General features: G+C 40.3%; 1 protein-coding gene across 1 annotated transcript in view; it reads left to right on the forward strand.

Moving 5' to 3' along the window:
- Nucleotides 1-22294, forward strand: part of CENPF (centromere protein F) — a 61650-nt gene that overhangs the window by 20692 nt on the left and 18664 nt on the right. Inside the window, exons 8-14 of the mRNA XM_020899297.2 lie at nt 1016-1141; nt 2276-2404; nt 4242-4364; nt 9829-9964; nt 11845-15251; nt 16484-19771; nt 21006-21158. Coding sequence (XP_020754956.2) covers nt 1016-1141; nt 2276-2404; nt 4242-4364; nt 9829-9964; nt 11845-15251; nt 16484-19771; nt 21006-21158 — 7362 coding nt within the window. The remainder of the gene's footprint in view (nt 1-1015; nt 1142-2275; nt 2405-4241; nt 4365-9828; nt 9965-11844; nt 15252-16483; nt 19772-21005; nt 21159-22294) is intronic.

A 22294-nucleotide genomic window follows, 5' to 3' on the forward strand; every position in this document is an offset into this window, starting at 1 on the left:
ATGAAATAATGCCATTTGCAGCAACATGGACGGACCTAGAGATTAGAAGTAAGTCAAAGACAAATATCACATATCATTTGTATGTGGAATCTAAGAAAATCATACAAATGAATCTATTTACAAAACAGAAAGACTCACAGACATAGAAAACAAATATATGGTTACTAAAGGGGAATGTGGGGAGAGGGGTAAATTGGGGATTTGGGCTTAACAGATACACACTACTATATATAAAATGGATAAATAATACAGCACAGGGAACTATATTCAATATCTTATAGTAATCTATAATGGAAAAGAATCTGAAAAAGAATATGTGTGTGTGTGCATGTGTGTGTAGTTGAATCACTTTGCTGTATAGCTGAAACTTAACACAACACTGTAAATCAACTATAGTTCAATTTAGAAAAAAAGATAACTGGCTATGTAAAAAGGCAAATGAGCATTCTTTGTGTTGCCTTTGGCAGCTTGGTTAAAAACTCATTGTGATACTCTCTGGAGTGCTGTGAACTTCCAAACGTTTAACATGACATAGTGGGAGCATTGTGGAAAGATGCATATTAATATTTAAAATTTCTCACAAAATCTGTTATGCTTGAAACAGACTACGTATGAGGATAGTAGATACCCTCTGGTTATTTTGCAGCCTCTAATTTACACAGGTCGACATCACTGCATTTTAACCTCTCATTTCTGTATGACAAAATGTTAGGTGGCTGACTATTCAGACATACTGATTACTTTTATGGCACAACTTATGAAGAGTTTATTTAAATAGCCTAATGCAGGTTTACAGCCTTGCTGATATTTCCCAAATATAAATTTATGTGTGCTAAAATAGTTGTAGTATTGGTATTTGGCTAATTGTTTTAGCCCCAACTTTGTATGATATAAAAAAGTCAAAACACAATGTTAAACTTGAGCCAGATCGTGGGACTAAGTTTTCTAAAGTTCAGAATGTTTGCTTCTTTCCAAGAATAATTTTTGTTTTGTACTGAACGTCTTAATTTGTTAGTGTACTGCTTTGGAACAAAAACTGAAAAAATTGACTGAAGATTTGAGTTGTCAGCGTCAAAATGCAGAAAGTGCCAGATGTTCTCTGGAACAGAAAATCAAGGAAAAAGAAAAAGAATTCCAAGAGGTAAGGTAAACGGATTCATGAGGAGTTTGTCCAGAAGACTCTTGCAGTCATTTCCTAGTTTGATCATTTGAAAAGAGGAGTGTCTGTCATCATTTGGGATGTTCCACTAGAGGGGAAATGCTGTGTGTGGAAAAGGTTACTATACTTTCCTTCATACTATTCCATCTTTCAGTTTTTGATTGGAGAAGGGCTTTAGAATTTTTTTTTTAATCTGTTTTCTGATTTGTTTGAAATTTGATACCAAGTAAAAAAGGATTGTATTTCTTATTTCAAACACTCTGTGTCATAAGGGAAATTATATTACATTCTACAGCTGTTTGGTTTTTTGTTTTTTTTTTTTTCTTTTTTTCACTTTTTTACAAGTTTTATTTGTTTTTTAAATTTTTGGCCATACCCTGTGCTATGTGGAATATTAGTTCTCCAACCAGTGATTGAATCTACACCTAGTCCACATTGGAAGGTGGAGTCTTAACCACTGGTCTGCAGGGGAAGCCCTTCCAGCTGCTTATAAAGTCTGTGAGTTGGCAAATACATTAAAAAGGTGATTAATGTCTAGGGGGAAGAAGTTGGCAGACAAGTTAGGGCTGAAGATGCACTTTAATAAATCTTGGTATCAGTTTCAGGTGAGTTAGCCTGGAAGTAGGTCTGTAGTCTTTCAGTGAGAGTTACTGGAATTGTTAATCTGGGGTCTCTGTGTGGTTATCAATGGTAATTGGTGGCATCTACTTACTCTTATTCTCAATGGTCAGTGGTGTATGATGTTTGATGTTTTAAGCCCCATTTTTGAGTCTGTTGATTGCTCAGTGGAGTTGTGATCGGTTGGCTCTCAGCTCTACCCTTTTGTCCCTGGGTACCTCAGAACAGAGGTGATTCATTTAAGATGGGGATGAGGTGCCAGTGGGCCAGTTTCCATGTGTTCTCCTGGTGGAGTGCTTCGTCTTCCGCTCAGAGACCAGGATCTGATGCCCGGGACCGGTGCTCAGGCTGCCTGTGTTGGTCATCAAGTAGATGCCGACTGGCTCCATGCTCTCCTGTTCTTTCAGAAGAGCAGTGCACGGAGGATGTCTGGGTCTCACCCTGGGCTCTCCCTTGTTAACCAGCATCCGTTGGATGCATTTGTCTTTCACTTTTTAGGAGCTCTCCCGTCAACAGCGTTCCTTCCAGACCCTGGACCAGGAGTGCACTCAGATGAAAGCCAAGCTCACCCAGGAGCTACAGCAAGCCAAGAACACTCACAGCATCCTGCAGGCTGAACTGGATAAAGTAGGGTGCTCACTTACTTCTCCCTCCTCCGTAACCTCCTCCCCCACGTTTTAAAATAACGTGTCATTTCTGTACCACAGTGGAAATACGATTCCTTTAAAGGAAAAAAACCTTCCTCACTTTCTTTAGTTATTAAAGTGGAGAGCGAACTGAACCTCTCTGGGTCTAGGTGTTCTCATTTAGAGAAAGGGGACGTGGAGTGGGGATCTCAGATCTGAGGGTCTGTGGGCGTCTCTGATATTCCAGTGGTTCTTGGTCATGCCACCACACAGGAGCTCTCCTAAGTGAGTATGACCCCAGTCAAAGCACTGAAAATTATAATTTACTCTTTTAATACCCACTGCACAAATGATTTCATCCAGATTTATGGCTTTCTGAATCTTCCATGTGATGATGATACCCATGTTTAAATCTCCAGCCTGGGTGTCTGGTCTGAACTTCAGACTTGGGATGTGCATCCGATATTCCCACTCACGTGTCTAACAGGCATTTCACACTTAACGTGCTGTCACTGGAACTCCAGCTTTTTGCAGACTTGTTCTTTGCTTCGTCTTCCTTGTCCCAGTAAAGAGCAATTCCATTCTTCACATTGCTTCGGTCAAAACCTTCCCATCATCTTCAACTCCTCTTTCCTCTCATATGTCAAAGTAATCCCTTAAAACTCTGCTGACTGTGCCTTTATTTATTCACACACACCACGTACACTTGAGTGTATTTGTGTATATCTACGCATATGTGTATTTGCATGCATTTGTATTTATGTGCTCTAATATACATCATCTCTCACCTGGGTTTCTGTACTAGCAGAATCCTCCTGTGCCAGGATAAATTTTTATGAATTATTTATTGGCTGTCCTCCAAGATTAAAAAAACAACATTTGCAGATGTATAATTGTTTTTTTTCTTGCTTGTTTGAACTTTTGTTAAAAAAAGAAAAACTGTCTGAGCTTTGTCCTTGTCAGATGTTTTGTAGCTTATTTATGTTCCCTACTGATGGGTATGTATGGTTTGTATAGTACCATTGGTAGTATCACTGGGCAGGTAAACACGTGTGGGGCTGATGTTTCTGTAGGACAACTTCCTGCATGTGACATTGATGGCCTCTAGGGCATGTATCTTATCACGTGTGACAGGGTGCTTCCAAGCTGCCCTCCAGGAAAGCTGTAGCAGTTTACCTGACACCAGGTATGAGGCCTGTTACCTTCATCCTTCTAGTAGCAGACAGTCCTGATTTTAAAAATTTTGCCAAAGAGTGAAAGATGTTGTTATTGTTTTAATTCACACTTTCTTGATTAACACTGAGGTTATTTCTTTCAGAGGGTGACTTGCCATTTATATCTTTTGTATAAAATTTCTGTCTTTTGCTCATTTTTAAATGGGCTTGCTTTTTTGTACATTGAATCATAGATATGCTTTATCTGTTGTATTTTGGGAATGTCATTTTTATTCTGTTGTATTTATTGCAGATGTTCTCTCAGTTTGTTTTCCCATCTTTTGCTGTTGTTGTTTCTCATCTCATTTTTTTTTAAACAAATTTTAGTTGTTTATTACTATTTAGTTTTATTTCTTGTGGTTAACTTTTTTCTTTCATGGTTTCCTCCCCAAGCCCAGCATTATTCATCAACATATTCTATTGCCAAGTGATGTCATGGGTTAACATGATGGTATTTTAAGTTTCGCTTCTAGGACCATGTTAAGCTATAACATATATAGTATGTCTCAACCAAAATAGATCGCTTCAGTTCTTATACTCCATGACCTTTTTATTATTTAAGAGTGAATAGCTACTTGAAAAGTAAAAACAAAAATGAAGCTTTGCCTTGTTTTCTCTTTGCAGGTCATGTCTGTAAAGCAACAGCTAGAAAAAAAATTGGAAGAGTTTAAGCAAAATTTCAGCAGAACTGAACAGGCCTTACAGTCAAGTCAGACCAAGGAAAGCGAGCTGAGGAGAAACAGTGAGGTGAGGAGCAGAGAGCATTTATTTGCTTCTGCGCATGAGGAAGTGCCAGGGTTAGAGAATTTCTGCACCGTTTTCCAGCAGTGTTTTTCTTTTTTATTTGCCAGAAGTATTACAAAGTGTTTTGTATATAATCTGTGACATAGAACATAAGTGGTTTTTTTCACTTTTTATTCTGATGTAACTTACTAATATGCATCCAGCAATTATAGGAAAACCTGATTTGTAGTAAGACCATTTGGTAGTACTGTTTATTATTTTAAGATATATTTAAACCACCTGTGAGGTGGAAGGATGGAAGAAAGCAAGGGATTTTCTTTTCTTCTCTTTTCTTCTTTTTTCTTTTAAAATGTATTTAATTTTCGCTGCACTGGGTCTTCGCTGCACGGGCTGTCTCTGGTGACGGTGGCTTTTCCTGCAGGAGCAGGGGCTCTGGCGCACAGCCTCAGTGGTGGCAGCACAGGCTCAGGCAGTCGCCCCATGGCATGTGGGGCATTTCTGGACTAGGGATCGCACCGGTGTCCCCTGCAGTGCAGGCAGACTCTTAACCACTGGGCCGCCAAGGAAGTCCCGCAAGGGATTTTCTAAGTGAGAAGTAACAAAGTTGGTGATAGAAGGTATGATTTAAGTCCTCTTTCCAAGGGTTGGCTTTTGAATCATCAAGTATCAAAAACCTTGTGCAAAGTGATAGACTTAAATAAAACTTTTTTGACAGAGAAGGTTTCTAGTTTTAACATTGTTACAAAAGCATCAAGCAATAAAAATTGTATTACTCTGGCTTCAGCAGTCACACACTAACCTTCATGTTAAACATGTGCAGGTGTGGGTGATGGTGTCTTCATAGAGTCATGGTCATGATACACAATGGTGGATGAGGTTTCCCAGTGACGAGGATACAAGGAGTAGCTTGATATTGCTTCTATCAATAGATTTTATCTGTACTTAATTTGGTTCTCTCTGAATTTCTTTAGTTGCTTGGAGTTTATTTTAAAGGACTTAATTAAAAACCACTTAGGGATAGTTAATAGGCTGAAACAATTTGAATAGAGCCATAAGTCAGCATCATAATTTTATGAAGAAGCATAGCAGAACAGTAGAAGTTTCTTCTCGATCAAATATCACAGGGAAGACTATTTTTCACTAGTTTTAAAAAATAATTTTATAAAATATAAAATATTAAGTCTTTTACATATCTAAAATTACGTGTTAGATTGTATAGATTTTTTTCTTTTTAAGTTCTCTGTAAGGAACAGTGATTTATCCAGGTGAGACAAGTCTAAATGTATTTATCCTCTCAGCTTCAAAGTGTATTGGTTCTAGAATCAGAACATCTGTCAGTGGCAAAGAAGGGGTTGTTAAAGCAGCTATAGCCTCAGAGGGGTAATATTGCTGGAGAGAGGCAGCCACAACCCCAGCCGCCTGAGTGGAGGAAAGCTTCATATCAGATGATGGTTTCATCAGCAAACGTTTTTAAATGGAAGCGTTTGTTTCAGCAAAACAAATGTTTGCCTTTTGGCCAGTGGGGACCAACCAACAGATGCTTCTGCTAACATTTCCACAGGCAGACTGGCACCGAGCTCTTCCCTCTCTGAGCTTCCCTTTCAGCCAGGAACTCTCCTGCGACTCCACTGGCTGCCTGGTGGAAACATTTTGTAAAAGCGATCGTCTGGTTAAATGGGTCCAAACACTTTTCAAACGGTTTGCCTGGCCAAACGCTTTGCATAGCGAGCTGGACATTTCTTGCAGGTGTTTCTGAAGACTCCTGCGTCCCTGCAGGGTCTGGTTTGTCAGCCGAGGAGCTGTCCACCATGAACTCGAGCTGTGCTGAGTTCAGTGCCAGTCATGTTGTGCTCAATATTTCATAAATTTCTGTGTCCAGTGAGGGCAGTCATGGAAGTGTCTAGTACGGGGCCAGGGAATTCATTTAGAAATAGTCTTCAGTGCATGTTTGTGTGTATGTGTCTTCTTTTGAGAATAATATCAAAAATTCAAAGGGCTTAGCTGGCTCTCACATTTTGAATTGGGATTGGAATCAGAAAAACAATATACCCAGTTTGACAGGTGGTATAACTTTGTGGTAAAATGGTGGCTTTAGATGCACTGAGATCCGAACCTGCCGTGTGGCCTCGGGACCATGACTTACCCTTTGAGTCTGACTCGCCTTATCTTCATATGAGGACTAATAAAACCCTTCCCTTTTCAGAAGGGTTTAAATTAAGCATTGTATGTCAAGTGCTTAGACCTGTGCCTAATCCATAAGGGCCCTTTGGTCTTGATAACTGTTAGAACTTTTTGGTGTGACCACTGTTTGCTGTCACTCATAGGCATAGAAAGTGATGAGCAAAGGACACGGCATTTGAGATTTTTCACATTTAAAATTATAGCCTATTCTAGTCTATCACTCTGGGTGTCTTTCTGTATCTAATTATAAGCAAGTGCAAGCAAGTTTAGTGCGCTTATAGGTTTTGGATGCTGAAATTATGTGACAGTTGTACTGAAATGTTCCTTGTCCGTGTTTAGCAAACTAATATGCCGCTCACAATGAGAAATTATCAGTAGTGGAAACGTGATTTAATGGCCCAATCAAGGGTAAAGTTAACATTTAGTATCAAAGTGAATGGAGGGTTTAGCTAGGCTGCTCATCCAACATCTAGTGCCAGCCCCATAGTGTGGGGTTAGATGATCATAAACCATCATGTGACAGCCAAGATGAGGGGACACTTGCTTGGGGACCTTCCTGCGCGTGGGACCTGTATGACACGGGGTCCTCTAAGGGACCTGGTCTGGCAGGCAAGAATGATGAGGTGGAAAGGGAGAAACACATCCTTTGCATCCATCCCTGGTTCACCATATAGACTTCACGCCAGCAGGGGACGTATTAAGCTTCATTCATGGGTGCGATCACGAGATGCCACACAGTAACTGAAATGTGTTTTGTCTGGCCCTAGGAAATGACACTTCCCTTGCTGCTTCTAAAACCAGAGTTGCTCTGGGTGGAATTGCTTGCTAAGCTCTAATGCTGGCTTGTGGTTATAGGGATTTTTGCTGTGTGTTTCCAGACCAGTGCCCAATTTTTCGAATCATGTTTGGTGGCGAGAGATGCCTGGGAGACTGTATCCTTGTATGCTTAACTCATTGTTGGTAATGAGCTACCCAATCAAGTCTTAAGTGGCTGTAAGCTGTGCAGAAAACTAATTGCTGATGGATGGCAGCCTACAGCTTCATTTTCAGATATTCATTTTCTAAATTCTGGCCTTTTAAAATTCTTGGGTTGGCCATAGCCATAGCATGATAAGCCTGCAGGGTCCTGGGGTTGGCTGAATGTTTCTTTATTTGAAACAAATATTTACGGAGCTAATGCCAGAATAAAGGCATGTTAATCTTTCCACTGGGTTTAGTGTTCACTTAAATGTCTCCAGTTATGGACATGATGGATAGACGAACAGACACATAAACATCAATTGTCCCCCTCCCTCCTGGGGTCCCTCCTTCCTCTTCTTTTCACCTTTCCTTCTCCTGCTGGGATGCACCCAGCTTTGCATACAGTCTTGTCAGTTTTCTTGTCACACCTCTAGATGTAGATGCCCTTTGATTCAATGATGTTTTTAGAGCAAAAAATACAAGTTGCAAAATGCAACTTAGATGGTTATATTCTAGTTACTCTCCTATGTTGAGCTCATTTAGCTGATCTGAGTGTTGAACACACAGAATCTAGCTGCTGTTGAATTTTAGGAAGAAACACTACTACTGATGCCCCATTGCCTGCCTTAGAGTGAGTAAAGGTATTTTCCTTTCACATCTGTGCTCTCATTTGAGTGGTGATTATTCTGAGTCTGAAGAGCAAACAAGTGATTACACATTCTCTAGCTGAATGATGCTCCTTTAAGTCAATCACATCCTTGCACCTTAGTGATCATTCATCCTGTGCAGAATTTCACAATGACTGGTATGAATGTCAGTCTTGACATGAGTCTGTGTGGGCCTTTAGTTCTGGTGGATCTCTTAATTTGATAGAGTCTTACTCAGTTGAGTGCATGGAAAGGAGGGAAGATCAAGACAAAGGAGACAGAAATACAATGACAACGGGCTCTTAAATTTTGATGATGAAATGAACATATATACACGAACACAGCAGCCGCCAGCAAGTTTTCAAGTACTTTGTACCAGCCAGATTCTCCCTCTTCTTGAATTTGGCTTTGCTACATCAGTACCCATCTGCTGGTAGTAACCAGACTGATAATTGAAGGCAGGCTTCCAGCACCACGTTGCCAGGGCCATCTGTTTTCTAACGGTGCAGTAGGGTTTTGGAGGATGGGTCTTAACTGTTTCTTTAAGAATTCAAAAATTTCCTTTACTTCTCAGAGGAATACTTTTTTAAGTGTGTTTGTGTGCTTTTAAAGTTAGGCTTATGAGTTTCCCCTCCCCACCACTCCAAGGATGGGGTTGCTTAGTTCTGTCAGTTTGTAATGATACATGCCAATTCCCAGTGATCCAGAAGGTGCCGTATAATATAGGTTGAAATAATTAACAACTGTAATATCATTGAAGGTTGAACAGCAGGTTGAGGAATATGGATAGAGGAGTTATAATATTGATTATGCAAGTCACATGGTTAATAAGAAGCGTTTTTATTTGGCAGACAAATATTGCTTCGTTTTAAGACTAAGAAAAATAGGTCTCCCTAGAAAATAGAATGAGGCTGCGTGTGTGTCTCTGCTATTCTATGGCACATCAATGCACGGCTCTTCATTTAGTTAGGTACTCACCAGAGGACCTGTCTTCACTGGGAAGCCTCAGATTCCTCCACCGAGAACTGATCCTTCCATGCTCCAGCCATCTCATTTCTCATAGCACACTTCACCTCTCTTAAGCATATAACACATCCTGCCATATATTAAGTGATAGCCCCCTCAGGCAGGTACCTGTTCTGAGGGCAGAGACTCTGTCTTAATTTGTAACTGCACCTTTCATAATGCCCATTCCAACGTCTTGTACATTGCAGATTTTAATAAACATTTCTTAAAGGTAATTTTACTCATAAAGACATTCCCATGCAGTGAAACTTAAGATAGTTTTACAACAAAACATCAAAAATCGTCACAAGAATTTTTTTGGTTTGTTAGCACCTCGGAACTTAGCAAAGATATTTTTGATTATTTAGGCGTGATGGAAACTTGGAGCGATTGTGTCTTTAGGGAGCTTGTAAAAAGGGTTTTTCTTATGAGCGAATGCTTCAAAAAGTAAACTTCTTAAAGGAAAAAGATTATCATCAATTCTTAGGTTTCGTGCTTCTGACTTCTATTTATGATATCATTTTATTGAAATAAAACTATCTAACTTCATTGCCTGAAGGGCAAGTGAGATGCACACATGGTCCCATGAGACAGAAGTCCCACCAAGGCAGAAGGGCTGAGTTGCTTGAGCATCTGTCAGGACAGTAAGATAACTAACTAAACCTGTCTTGTAGGAAATGAAGAGGGAAAACAGCTTCCTCAAGAGTCAGTCTGAGCAGAGAGCCCGAGAAGTCTGCCACCTGGAGGAAGAACTGAGGAAGGCCAAGCAGTGTTTGAGTCAGAGCCAGAATTTTGCAGAAGAAATGAAGGGTGAGTGGCATTTAGAGTTCTTTCTCCAGGCAAATGTTCCCTCGAGGGAGGGTGGATGTCATTAGAAACTTCTTTGAATTTTTCCATATCTCCTCCCAGAGAGATTTCAGCAGCTGATGTGGAAAAAGTTTTTGCTTTTCCACTTTTTTAGTTTCCAGAGTGATAGTTGGACTTTTTTTTTTATTGGAACACACGGAGTCCCCAAATGCCTGGTTTTCAGCACTTTGAAACCAGAAGGGTAAATATTTTCCACACAAAAGTAAATTGTTGGTGCTGTCTCTTTCCCCAGCGTGCTATTTTGTGTCTCAAGTGGGTTTGTTAGTTATATCCAGACAGCTCATCTTCTCACCCATTACCGTTTCCCTTATAATGGAAAATTCTATATTAAATGCATGTTTTCCCAGCCCTTAGTGACCATTGTTTTTGGATGGCTTACTTGACTGAATGATTTTATTTCTTTACTTTCTATATAGCCACAGGATGATGCTATGTACACCAAATGATTCCACTGTTTGTTGCACATTTATTTGTATGTGGAATGTGTCTTTATTTAGATTTATTTTCTCCCCTGGGGTGTTTGCATGTCTTGGATTTCTTTTAACCTGAGCACTTCTGACTCTTTTCTTTTTTAAATTCTAATATCTCCATACAGCTTTCAATTTTCCATGGCAGGAGGTAGAAATATCAATCTTCAGATTTTTTGAAAGAAAACTATAGGAAAAGAAAGAGTTAGGGATTTTTTTTCAGTGTTGCTTGGGGCTCTCACAAGCAAATAGCCTCTATGGCGCTGTCCGCAGCAGCCATCCACTCTCAGTAGGTAGATGGAGATGAGCGGGCTAAAAAGAGGAATTGCTGCCCAACTGGTATAACACCTGAGTTTATAATACATGCTACCTTTCTCATCGACTACTGAGATTCTTCACTTTTATTGTTTCTCGGTGTTCTTGGGAAGGCTTCCCATTGTTGAATGAAAGCAATGTGATTATTCTCAACTGGGAGAGGCCTGTGGGCAGAGGGGAGTTTTTAAGCAGAGAACAGGCAGTGATGGAGTCTCTGACAGCTTCCTGATGGTTCTCATCTTCACAGGCACCACCCTGACTGAGGGGCTGGGGTGTGGGGCCATTGCTCCTCAGTGATATTCCTGTGTATGCCTCGAGGGCTGCTGATATATAGAACCATATATACTTTGGAAAAAAATGTGCATTTTTTCATCTAAGTATAGTTGGTTTACAATGTTGTGTTAGTTTTGGTTGTACAGCAGAGTGATTCAGTTATACATACATACATATATATATACACACACATAGCTGTTTTCAAGTTATTTTCCTTTATAGGTTATTACAGAATACTTCAGTATAATTCCCTGTAGCAACACATACTCTGTCCTTAAGCCTGATCCTACGCATTTTTGGCTAAAATGGCGAAGAAGTGACTCACCTTTCTGAGATATCGGGGATATTGCACAGTGATGTGGGATGTTTCCATCCTAGTGCTGCTCCTCTCGCACTTTTCTCTCCTTGAATAGCTATTTCCAAAGGGCAAAAATATGCATATACATAAGCATATACAAGGTAAAAGAATAAAAGAAAGTTTCAAGTGCTTAGGAGAATTACCCCTTGGTGTTTTATACAATAGCACTTTGTTATGCTGCTTATAAAGAAGATAAACACATGTATTGCCATCCTGAAAAGGACCATTTTCTCATTTTCTTTATATGAGTTTAGATAATTGTCTGGTGGTTTACTTTCAAGGAGGTATGCAGGCAGTAATGCCAGTTTTTACATGACTTAAGCTGGGTTTTTTTGAGTTTAGAATTCTTGTAGAATAAATATCTATTAAAGCCACGACAACTTAAAAATATATTTCTCCTATTTTAATAGCTAAGAATACCTCTCAGGAAACCATGTTAAGAGATCTTCAAGAAAAGATAAATCAGCAAGAGAATTCCTTGACTTTAGAGAAACTGAAGCTTGCCTTGGCTGACCTGGAAAAGCAGCGAGATTGTTCTCAAGACCTTTTGAAGAAAAGGGAACATCACATTGAACAACTGAACGAAAAGTTAAGCAAAACAGAAAGAGAATCTGAAGCATTGTTGAACGCTTTGGAATTAAAGAAGAAAGAATATGAAGAACTGAAAGAAGAGAAAACTCTGTTTTCTCGCTGGAAAAGTGAAAACGAACAACTTTTAAATCAGATGGAATCAGAAAAGGAAAGCTTGCAGAGTAAAGTTAATCACTTGGAAACTTGTCTTAAGACACAACAGATAAAAAGTCATGAATATAATGAGAGGGTAAGAACCCTGGAGATGGAAAGAGAAAATCTAAACGTGGAGATCAGGAACCTTCAAAATGTGATTGACAGCAAGACCGCGGAGGCAGAGACACAGAAACGAGCTTATGGAGAACTGCAACAGAAAGCTGAGTTCTCAGATCAGAAACATGAGAAGGAAATAGAAAATATGTGTTTGAAAATCTCTCACCTCACTGGGCAAGTGGAAGACCTAGAACATAAGCTTCAGTTACTGTCAAGTGAAATCATGGACAAAGACCAGCGTTACCAAGACTTGCATGCTGAATCTGAGAACCTAAGGGATCTGCTAAAATCTAGAGATTCCTCTGTGGTAATAAGTGAGCCTCATCAGAGAAGTTGTTTGGCTTTTGAACAGCAGTCTGCACTGAACAATTCCTTCACAAATATAATTGGAGAGCAAGAAAGTGTGCCTTCAGAAAGGAGCGGATGCCGTGTAGCCACAGACGAAAGTCCTAAAAGTTCATCTGTGTTGCAAAATAGAGTCTTTTCTCTCGAATTTTCCTTAGAGTCACAAAAGCAGATGAACTCAGATCTGCAGAAGCAGTGTGAAGAGTTGGTGCAGATCAAAGGAGAAATTGAAGAAAACCTCATGAAAGCAGAACAGATGCATCAAAGTTTTGTGGCTGAAACAAGTCAACGCATTAGTAAGTTACAAGAAGACACTTCTGTTCATCAGAATGTTGTTGCTGAAACTTTAGCTGCCCTGGAGAGCAAGGAAAGAGAGTTGCAACTTTTGAATGAAAAATTAGAAACGGAGCAGGCAGAGATTGGAGAGTTAAAAAAGAACAACCATTTACTACAGGAATCTCTAAAGGAGCTACAGTTCTTGTCTGAATCCCTGAGCTTGGAGAAAAAGGAACTGAATTCCATCCTTTCTCTAAATAAAAAGGACATTGAAGTGTTGACCCAAGAGAATGCGACTCTCAAGGAAATTAATGCCACCTTAACTCAAGAGAAGATGAACTTGCTCCAAAAAACCGAGAGTTTTTCAAACTGTATAGATGAAAGAGACAAAAGCATTTCAGAGTTATCTAATCAGTACAAACAAGAAAGACTTACTTTACTACAAAGATGTGAAGAAACAGGAAATGCATTTCGGGATCTTAGTGAAAAATATGAAGCGGTTCAGGAAAAGAACTCTAAATTAGAATGCTTGCTGAGTGAGTGCACGGGTGTTTGTGAAGACAGAAAAAATGAATTAGGACAGCTAAAGGAAGCATTTGCAAGAGAACACCAAGCATTTGTATCGAAGTTAGCATTAGCTGAAGAAAGAAACCAGAATTTAATTCTGGAGTTGGAGACAGTGCAGCAAGCCCTGCAGTCTGAGATTACAGATATCCAAAACAGTTCCAAGAGGGAGGCTGATGGTTTAAAGCAAGAAATCATGAATTTAAAGGAAGAACAAAATAAGATGCAACAGGAAGTTAATGCCTTATTACAAGAGAATGAGCACCTGATGGAATTAATGAAGACGAAACATGAGTATCAATGTCTAGAATTGGAACCAATTCAAGACTCTGAGAAAGAAGGAGAGAGGGAGATAAATACATGTCACATTCAACTTCCGATGGATCTTGATGTTAAAGATACTTCTCTAGACACTTACAATGCACAACTGGTGCAAGTAGAAACTAAAGTCAGAAACAGGGGATTAAAACTTCAGCAAAGTGAAAAGGAAGAGTGTCTCCAGCACGAATTACAGACTAGAGAATTAGAAACTGAAGATTTGCAACAAGATGCTCGGTCACAAGATATTAGTGGCCTTGGAGACTCTGAAATAGATCCAGAAGAAAAATATATTTCAGTGCTTCATGAGTTGTCAACAAGTCAGCAGGACAATGCCCACCTGCAGTGCTCTCTACAGACAGCCATGAACAAGCTGAATGAGTTAGAGAAAATGTGTGAAGCCCTGCAGGTTGAAAAGTCTGAACTCATATGTGAGCTGAATGACTCAAGATCAGAATGTATCACAGCAACTAGTAAAATGGCAGAAGAGGTAGGGAAACTAGTAAATGAAGTTAAAACATTAAATGACGAAAATGGACTTCTCCAAGGCGAGTTAGTGGAAGAAACGCCAGAAGGTGAATTTGGTGAACAGCAAGATGAGCAGACGTCTGCGAACTTAAATCCTTTGGATGACAATAATTTCTGTGAGCATTTGACCGTGTCAAAGAAAGAGGTTCAAATGCACTTTGCTGAATTACAGGAGAAATTTTCATCTTTACAGAGTGAACACAAAATTTTACATGATCAGTACTGTCTGATGAGCTCTAAGATGTCAGAGCTGCAGTCCTACGTTGACACGTTGAAGGCTGAAAATTCCGTCTTGTCCATGGGTCTGAGAAGCTCTCAAGGTGACTCGGTGAAGGAGGTGGTGCCAGGACGTGGGGAGGAGCATTTACTGTCTTTGTCATTCTCTTGTGTGACTGACAGCCCCGCTAACGCGGGTTTGGGGGAGTCCTATTTCTACAGAGATCTTCTAGAGCACACAGCAGAAGCCTCCCTCTTGAATAATTTAGAAGGGACTGTTTTGGCAAACCAGTCCACTGTGGAGGAAGTCTCTTGCAGTAGTCTGGAGGAGGAGAAGGAGGAGAATCTGACCGAGAAGGAAATCCCCTCTGCCCCGCTGAGGAGCACGCGAGAACCTGAGACCCTCTGTCAGACGTACCTCCAGTCCCTCAAGCAGCTGGAAGAGAAAATTGAAAGTCAAGGGATTACGAAAAACAAGGAAATCCAGGAGCTCAAGGAGTTACTGAGTTCTTCGAGGGAGGAGCTCGCCTACCTCAGGAAGCAGTGTTTGTCGGAGAATGAACGGTGGCAGCAGAAGCTGACCGACGTGACGGCTGAGATGGAGTCCAAGCTGGCGGCTGAGAAGGAGCACACGGGGCGCCTGACGCTTGAGCTCGAGGCGGCGCGGCTCCAGCTGCAGGGTCTGGACCTAAGCTCTCGGTCTCTGCTTGGCGCCGACATAGAAAATGTAAGTACACGGGACTGACGTGCCCTTTCTCTAATCGCGTGCCTAGCAGGCACGCAGTGTTTGTTGAGATTGACATTAAATCCAAATTAAAATATTTTTAGGGTTTAAGGAAATAAGAGAAAAATATACCACAGTTTTGAAAAAATAAGCCAGAACTTGGGGGATAATTTCTATCCTGATTATCTTTAAACACTCTTATATTGGACATTACTACAGAGGTTTTTAAAAGTCTTCTGGAGAAAATCATGTTATAGAGTCAGACTGTCTTCTTGAGGATATCTTTATGTTTTCACTTTGTGAGTTAATAAAGCACATTGAATCTCAAACTGGACCTTAGGAATGGTAAAGTGATAGGAATTTTTGCCTCTCTTACCCTTTTCAGACTGTTTTTAATGTTACAGAGTTATAGTCATGAAACTAAATATTAGTGTTTATTATGAATTCTGAATACTTTTCTAATACTTTGCTTGGGTACAAATCTATGATTTGATATCAGTCATTCTAAGAGACACTTTTTTCTTTATTGAATAAAAAGTTGTTTAGTTACTCACACCTTTGTCTTTTCTAGTCTACCAGCTAAACTACTAATGGTGTACAGTCAGCGAGTCTCACTAATTCCCTCCCGGTGCCTCGGTCAGGTGCTAGAAGGCAGGTGGAGAGGTGGTAGCAACTGTGGTCAAAGGAGCAGATCCCCATTTACAGATAAGAGGAGGGGAGGTTCAAACGTGATCTATCCAAGAATATAAAGTGATACAATATAAGCCGCTTATATTAAGTGATTAAGTCCTTGACCTGGGAATTTGTTCATGAAGCCTTACTGCCTTCTCTTATCAAAGAGTGTCATAAATGCTGAAGATGGAAGCTGACCATTTTATTTGGAACTTGTTAGCCTCTTATTTGAAAAGAAAATTTCAAATTTGGCTACTTAGAATATTCCTAACAAGAAAAAAATTTTGAAATATAACTACATCACAATTTAGATGATCACATAATTGAGCTGAAGGGTTTGTCTTCTTGATAAATACCTAAGACCCTGCACATAGAGAGCACTTCCTGAATGTTTGTTTAATTGTGTTGACTGTTTGGAAGGAGAGAGGTGAATCTGGTAGGCAGTATGCCATTTGAAGAGATGTGTTTAGCAGAGACAAGTATCTAGTTTCCAAAAAATAATAAGCGTATTCTGATTCTTCTTGAAAAGTAAGATGCATTCTTATTATATTTTGCAACTACAGGCTGTTCTGGGTGGAAACGATAGCTGTGACATAAGAGAATCAGAAGAATATACTTTAGAAACTAAAGAGAGGACCCCAAGGCGTGAGATTCATCAGATTTGTGAAAAAGATGTTCAGCAGGATCTCAGTCTAGAGATGGAGAAAATAACAAAGACTGGTGCAACCAAACTTACAGAAGAATGGTCCAGAGAGCAGTCCTCAGAAACCAGTCATGAGACCCCAGTGGAAGATCCAGCCCAGGGCTGTTCAGAATGCATTTCTGAACTGTCCCTTTCTGGGCCTAATGCTTTGGTGCCTAGGGATTTTCTGGAGAATCAGGTAACCATTCAGAGTCTCGAGCTGAAGGTAAAAGAGACATCAGATGAGAATTTGAGATTACTTCATGGCATAGAGGAACGTGACCAAAAAGTTGAAAACTTGCTAAATGAAATCAAAGAGTTAGACTCAAAATTCCATTTACTGGAAGTACAACTAACTACCAAGAGTGAAGCATGTGTGGCATTGGAAAAAATAGTTGAGAACCTTAAGAAAGAAAAATTAGATTTAAATGAAAAATTGGAATCCTTTTCTGGTCATAACCAGAGAGAAGAAAGTTCGGGAGGTCTCACTTCTAACTTAGAAGTGGGCACAAGCAAATTGCCGCATGAAGGTATTGAAGATGATGTAGCCAAGGTGACTGACAACTGGAGAGAGAAATGTCTCCAGGTGGAAAATGAGCTACAGAGGATTCAATCTGAGAAAGATAGCATGGAGCATCATGCCCTCTCCGTGGAAGCCAGCTTAGAGGTAGTTCAAACAGAGAAACTATATTTAGAAAAAGACAATGAAAATAAACAAAAAGTTATAACTTGTCTTGAGGAAGGACTCTCAGTGGTCACAAGTGAGAGAGACCAGTTTCGTGGAGAGTTAAATACTTTGTCAAAAGAAAATCAAGAGCTAGATCAGATGTCTGAAAAGATGAAGGAGAAAATACGAGAGCTTGAATCTCATCAAAGTGAGTGTCTGCATCTCCAAGAGGAGCTTCAGAGTTTGGAAAAGGATTCACAGGCACTGTCTCTGGTAAGAAGTGAGCTGGAAAACCAAATTGAACAACTAAATAAAGAGAAAGACTCACTTGTATGGGAATCCGAAAGCCTGCAGACCAAACTGAGCGAATCGGAGCGTGAGAAGCTGACGGTCACCAAGGCCTTGGAGGCTGCGCTGGTGGAGAAAGGTGAGGTCGCGGTGAGGCTGAGCTCCACGCAAGAGGAAGTGCACCAGTTGAGAAAAGGCATCGAGAAGCTCAGGGTCCGCATTGAGGCTGATGAAAAGAAGCAGCTCCATGTCTCAGAGAAGCTGAAGGAAAGCGAGCGGAGGAATGACTCGCTTCAGGACAAGGTTGAGACCCTTGAAAGGGAGTTGCAGATGGCAGAAGAAAACCAAGAGCTGGTGATTCTTGATGCTGAGAATTGCAAAGCAGAGGTGGAGACCCTAAAAACACAAATAGAATTGATGACTGAACGCCTGAAAGATTTAGAATTAGACCTTGTCACAATACGGTCTGAAAAAGAAAATCTTTTGAAACAACTACAAGAAAAACAAGGTCAGGTGTCTGAATTCGATACGCTACTCTCTTCACCGAAAAACCTATTAGAAGAAAGGGAGCGAGAGAAGATACAGACGAAGGAAGAGTCTAGAGCTGCAATGGAGGTGCTGCAGACACAACTGAGAGAGCTGAGTGAGGGAGTAGCAGCCTTATGTGATGGCCAGGAGGCCTGGAAGCTCAAAGAACAGAGTCCGGACTCTCCTGCCCAGGAAGTACAACAGCTGAGAAAAAACATTGGAAAGCTGAAAGTCTACTTGGACACTGATAAAAAGCAGCAGCTCCATATCTTAGAAAAACTGAAAGAACGTGAGCATCAGGCAGATTTGCTTAAGGATACAGTTGAGAACCTTGAAAGAAAACTCAAGCTATCAGGAGAAAACCAAGAGCATGTGACTCTTGAGGCTGAGAAGTCCAAAGCAGAAGTAGAGACCCTGAAAGCAACAATGGAGGAGATGGCCCAAAATCTGAGAGGTTTGGAATTAGATCTTGTCAATATAAGATCAGAAAAAGAGAATCTGACTAAAGAATTACAGAAAGAGCAGAGTCGAGTATCTGAATTAGAAACATTAAATTTTTCATTTGAAAACCTATTGCGGGAAAAAGAGCAAGAAAAAGTACAGATGAAGGAAGAATCTAAAGCTGCAGTGGAGATGTTGCAAACACAATTGAAAGAGCTGAGTGAGGAAATAGCAACCTTGTGTGTTGACCAGGAGTCCTGGAAGGTTGAAGAACAGAGGCTGGACTCCCCCGGTGAGGAGGTACAACAGCTGAGAAATAACATTGGAAAGCTGAAAGTCTGCCTAGATGCTGATAAAAAGCAGCAGCTCCATATCTTAGAAAAACTGAAGGAGAGTGAGCATCAGGCAGATTTCCTTAAGGATACAGTTGAGAACCTTGAAAGAAAACTCGAGCTATCAGGAGAAAACCAAGAGCACGTGGCTCTTGAGGCTGAGAAGTCCAAAGCAGAAGTAGAGACCCTGAAAGCAACAATGGAGGAGATGGACCAAAATCTGAGAAGTTTGGAATTAGATCTTATCAATATAAGATCAGAAAAAGAGGATCTGACTAAAGAATTACAAAAAGAGCAGAGTCGAGTATCTGAATTAGAAACATTAAATTCTTCATTTGAAAATCTGTTGCGAGAAAAAGAGCAAGAAAAAGTACAGATGAAGGTAGAATCTAAAGCTGCAGTGGAGATGCTGCAAACACAATTAGAAGAGCTGAAAGAGAAAGTGGCAGCCTTGGGTGATGACCAAGAGACCTGGAAGGTCAAAGAACAGAGCCTGAGTAGTCAAGTAGACTCCCTTGAACATGAGAAGGCTCAGTTGCTGCAGGGCCTTGATGATGCCAAAAGTAATTACATGATTTTGCAGTCTTCTGTGAATGACCTCATTCAAGAAGTTGAAGATGGCAAACAGAAACTAGAGAAAAAGGATGAAGAAATCAGTATACTAAAAAGTCAGACTCAGGACCAAGAGCAGCTTGTCTCTAAACTGTCCCAGATGGAAGGAGAACATCAACTTTGGAAGAAGCAAAAGGCAGACCTGGAAAAGCTGATGGTGGAATTGGAGCAGAAGATTCAGGTGCTGCAATCCAAAAATGATGCTTTGCAGGACACCTTAGAAGTTCTGCAGAATTCTTCTAGGAATCTGGAGAAAGAGCTTGAATTGACAAAATTGGAAAATATGTCCTTTGTTGAAAAAGTAAGTGGCTTTATGTCTTTATATTTGAATCTGTTGTCAGGAGGAGGGGCAACCACTGTGTGAATTCTGTTTCCTTGTGGACAGTGTTTGCTGGATTGGCTCAAACTTTGTAAAAGCTTTAAGTTTGGGGGTCTTGAACTGCGGGGGATACTGACTTGGTTCCTACAGTGAGTGACTCTTAGCTTTGGCGCACACTTCCAGGGGGTACTTCTGTGGATTGGCCCAGTTTTCACAGTGACGACTGGGCAGGGAAGCAGCTCTGGGCTGTGCCTGGTTCATTTCTTGCAGTACATTAGAACAGTAGCCCCCATCCCCATACCCAGTTGAGTACCACTGCTGTAGAGAGTGTAACACGTATTAGTCAGAATCAGTCACTTTTGCCTCTACCCTGCCATTTTTGCTTTTAGGAGAAAGAACTATTAAAGATACTGATGTAATTATAACCAATAGAACCCTCATGGCTCCCAGGGCATGTCCCCCGTAGGGATTTTGTGCTTTCAGCCCCCTCTTTTGTACCTTCTCTTTGGGCAGGCTCCTGTTTTGTTAGCTGATGATGAAAGGGAAGATCTGCCATCAAGAAGCTCAATTATTAAAGAAAAATTAAAATTTTTCCCTATACTTACTGATCTAGAAAAGTGATTCCTTCAAATTAAGTTTTTATTGAACAAGTATATTGTCCAGAAAATACAATCAATCATACCTCAATATTTTCCAAGAATTTCAAGTTTTGCATAGCTTGTAAGTGACAGCAGTTATGGTAGAGACAATTAGACAAACTTGATTTGTCTGTTTCAGTCTGGTGTAGGGATGGATGGAAACAATCCTGCTTTAACTGGTTTTAACAAACCATCATCCTGTTTCTTGTATTTTAGCATGGCTCTGGAGAATACATAAGAGATCCAAGGGCTGATAGATTAAGTCACTGCCTCGTAAATACTTTCTGATGTTTAATTCAAATCATTACTTCTATGAAGGATTTTAAAATTTGATAATATTATCTTTTTTTGTCATTCTTTTCCTTATTGCTGTCTTTTTATTAAATCTTGCAGCGAAGAAAAGGTAAGCTTACCAGTCAGTTTGAGAACATCAGTTGAGTGGATTAGTACCGGGAGGATTCGCTGGGTTTTATTTTATTATTGGAGTGATGTGAATGTCACGAATATGCTGTATCACAGTGATTAATATGATCAAACAGACAACCATAAGCAGATCCTAATGAAAGATGAAATTTCAGGTAAACACAATGACTGTGAAAGAAACTGAGCTTCAGAAGGAAAGGCGTGCGATGATACAAGAAACGGCGGAACTAAAAGAAGAATTTAGTGGGGAGAGAAACAGGCTAACGGAAGAATTAAATTTAATGTTGGAAGAAATAAAGAGCAGCAAAGTAAGTTTCTCTATGACAGATTCATTACACTCTAATAATTCTTATGCACTCTCATTGTTTTGGTAAGACCTTCTGTAATGTATCAAACTTTTTTTAGCTTTTGAAAAGAATAACCCAAAGCTATGTCATGGTCAGACCTGCAGTAATCTTCGCCATCCAGCACTGTCATGAGCCCTGAAGGAGTCCAGGGCCCCCAAGTACATGAAAATACCAGTCAAGGAGCCCAGATATATTTTTCATAGAAGACAGCCCTTCTAACTATATTAAGTCATACCAGAAATGGATTGCATGTAGCTTTCAATAGGCTGTTTTCCTGGCCTGCCCCAGATTATAAGCCAGAGTGTTGCTAGAGACAGATGCACTGATCTTGCAGAGAACTAACAAAGTAACAGAGAGTCACGGTCAAATGTAAAATTGGAGCAGTCTTGAGTTGCTATTTTAGGGTGGGTGGTGGCAGAACTATAGCATTTGGGCTGCCACTCCCGCTGCTGGTCCTGTAATAGACATTGCTGATTCATGTGCTTTCTCCTGAATCCCTTAACAACGAGACTTAGGTAGCAGCTACCATGCAGCCAGATGGCAAAATTCCTATGTTCATATAGTCCGTGTGCAACTTCATCCCCAAGTAGTTCTTAGACAAGGATAGCAAAATATAATTGTGATTATGACCCAGAGTAATAACATAAAGTTGCAATGATATTTGGAATAGCCTGTATAAGAAATGGGAATTTGTGCTTTTTTTTTTCCCCCAATAAGGTAGGTTTTTAAGACATTATTAACTTTGTCTTTGCTATGTCTTTGTTGCTGCCTGTGGACTTGCTCTAGTTATGGAGACCGGGGGCTGGTCTGCGGTTGCAGTGCTCAGGCTTCTGGCTGCCATGACTCCTCTTGTTGTGGAGCATGGGCTCTAGAGTCCAGGCGCAGTAGTTACGGCACATGGGCTTAGTTGCTGTGCAGCTTAAAGGATCTTCCTGGACCAGGGATGGATGTACCCTGCATTACAAGGTGGATTCTTAACCACTGAACCACCAGGGAAGCCCTGTACTTTTCTTTAAATATGGTATTTTAAAAAATGGAAAAGCTTTGGCGTTTAATCTCAGCAATTGGTTCATGAGATTTGTGCTAATGCTGTGTGG

Source organism: Odocoileus virginianus, chromosome 11 (genome assembly GCF_023699985.2).
Source record: "Odocoileus virginianus isolate 20LAN1187 ecotype Illinois chromosome 11, Ovbor_1.2, whole genome shotgun sequence".
NCBI classification, from domain to species: domain Eukaryota; kingdom Metazoa; phylum Chordata; class Mammalia; order Artiodactyla; family Cervidae; genus Odocoileus; species Odocoileus virginianus.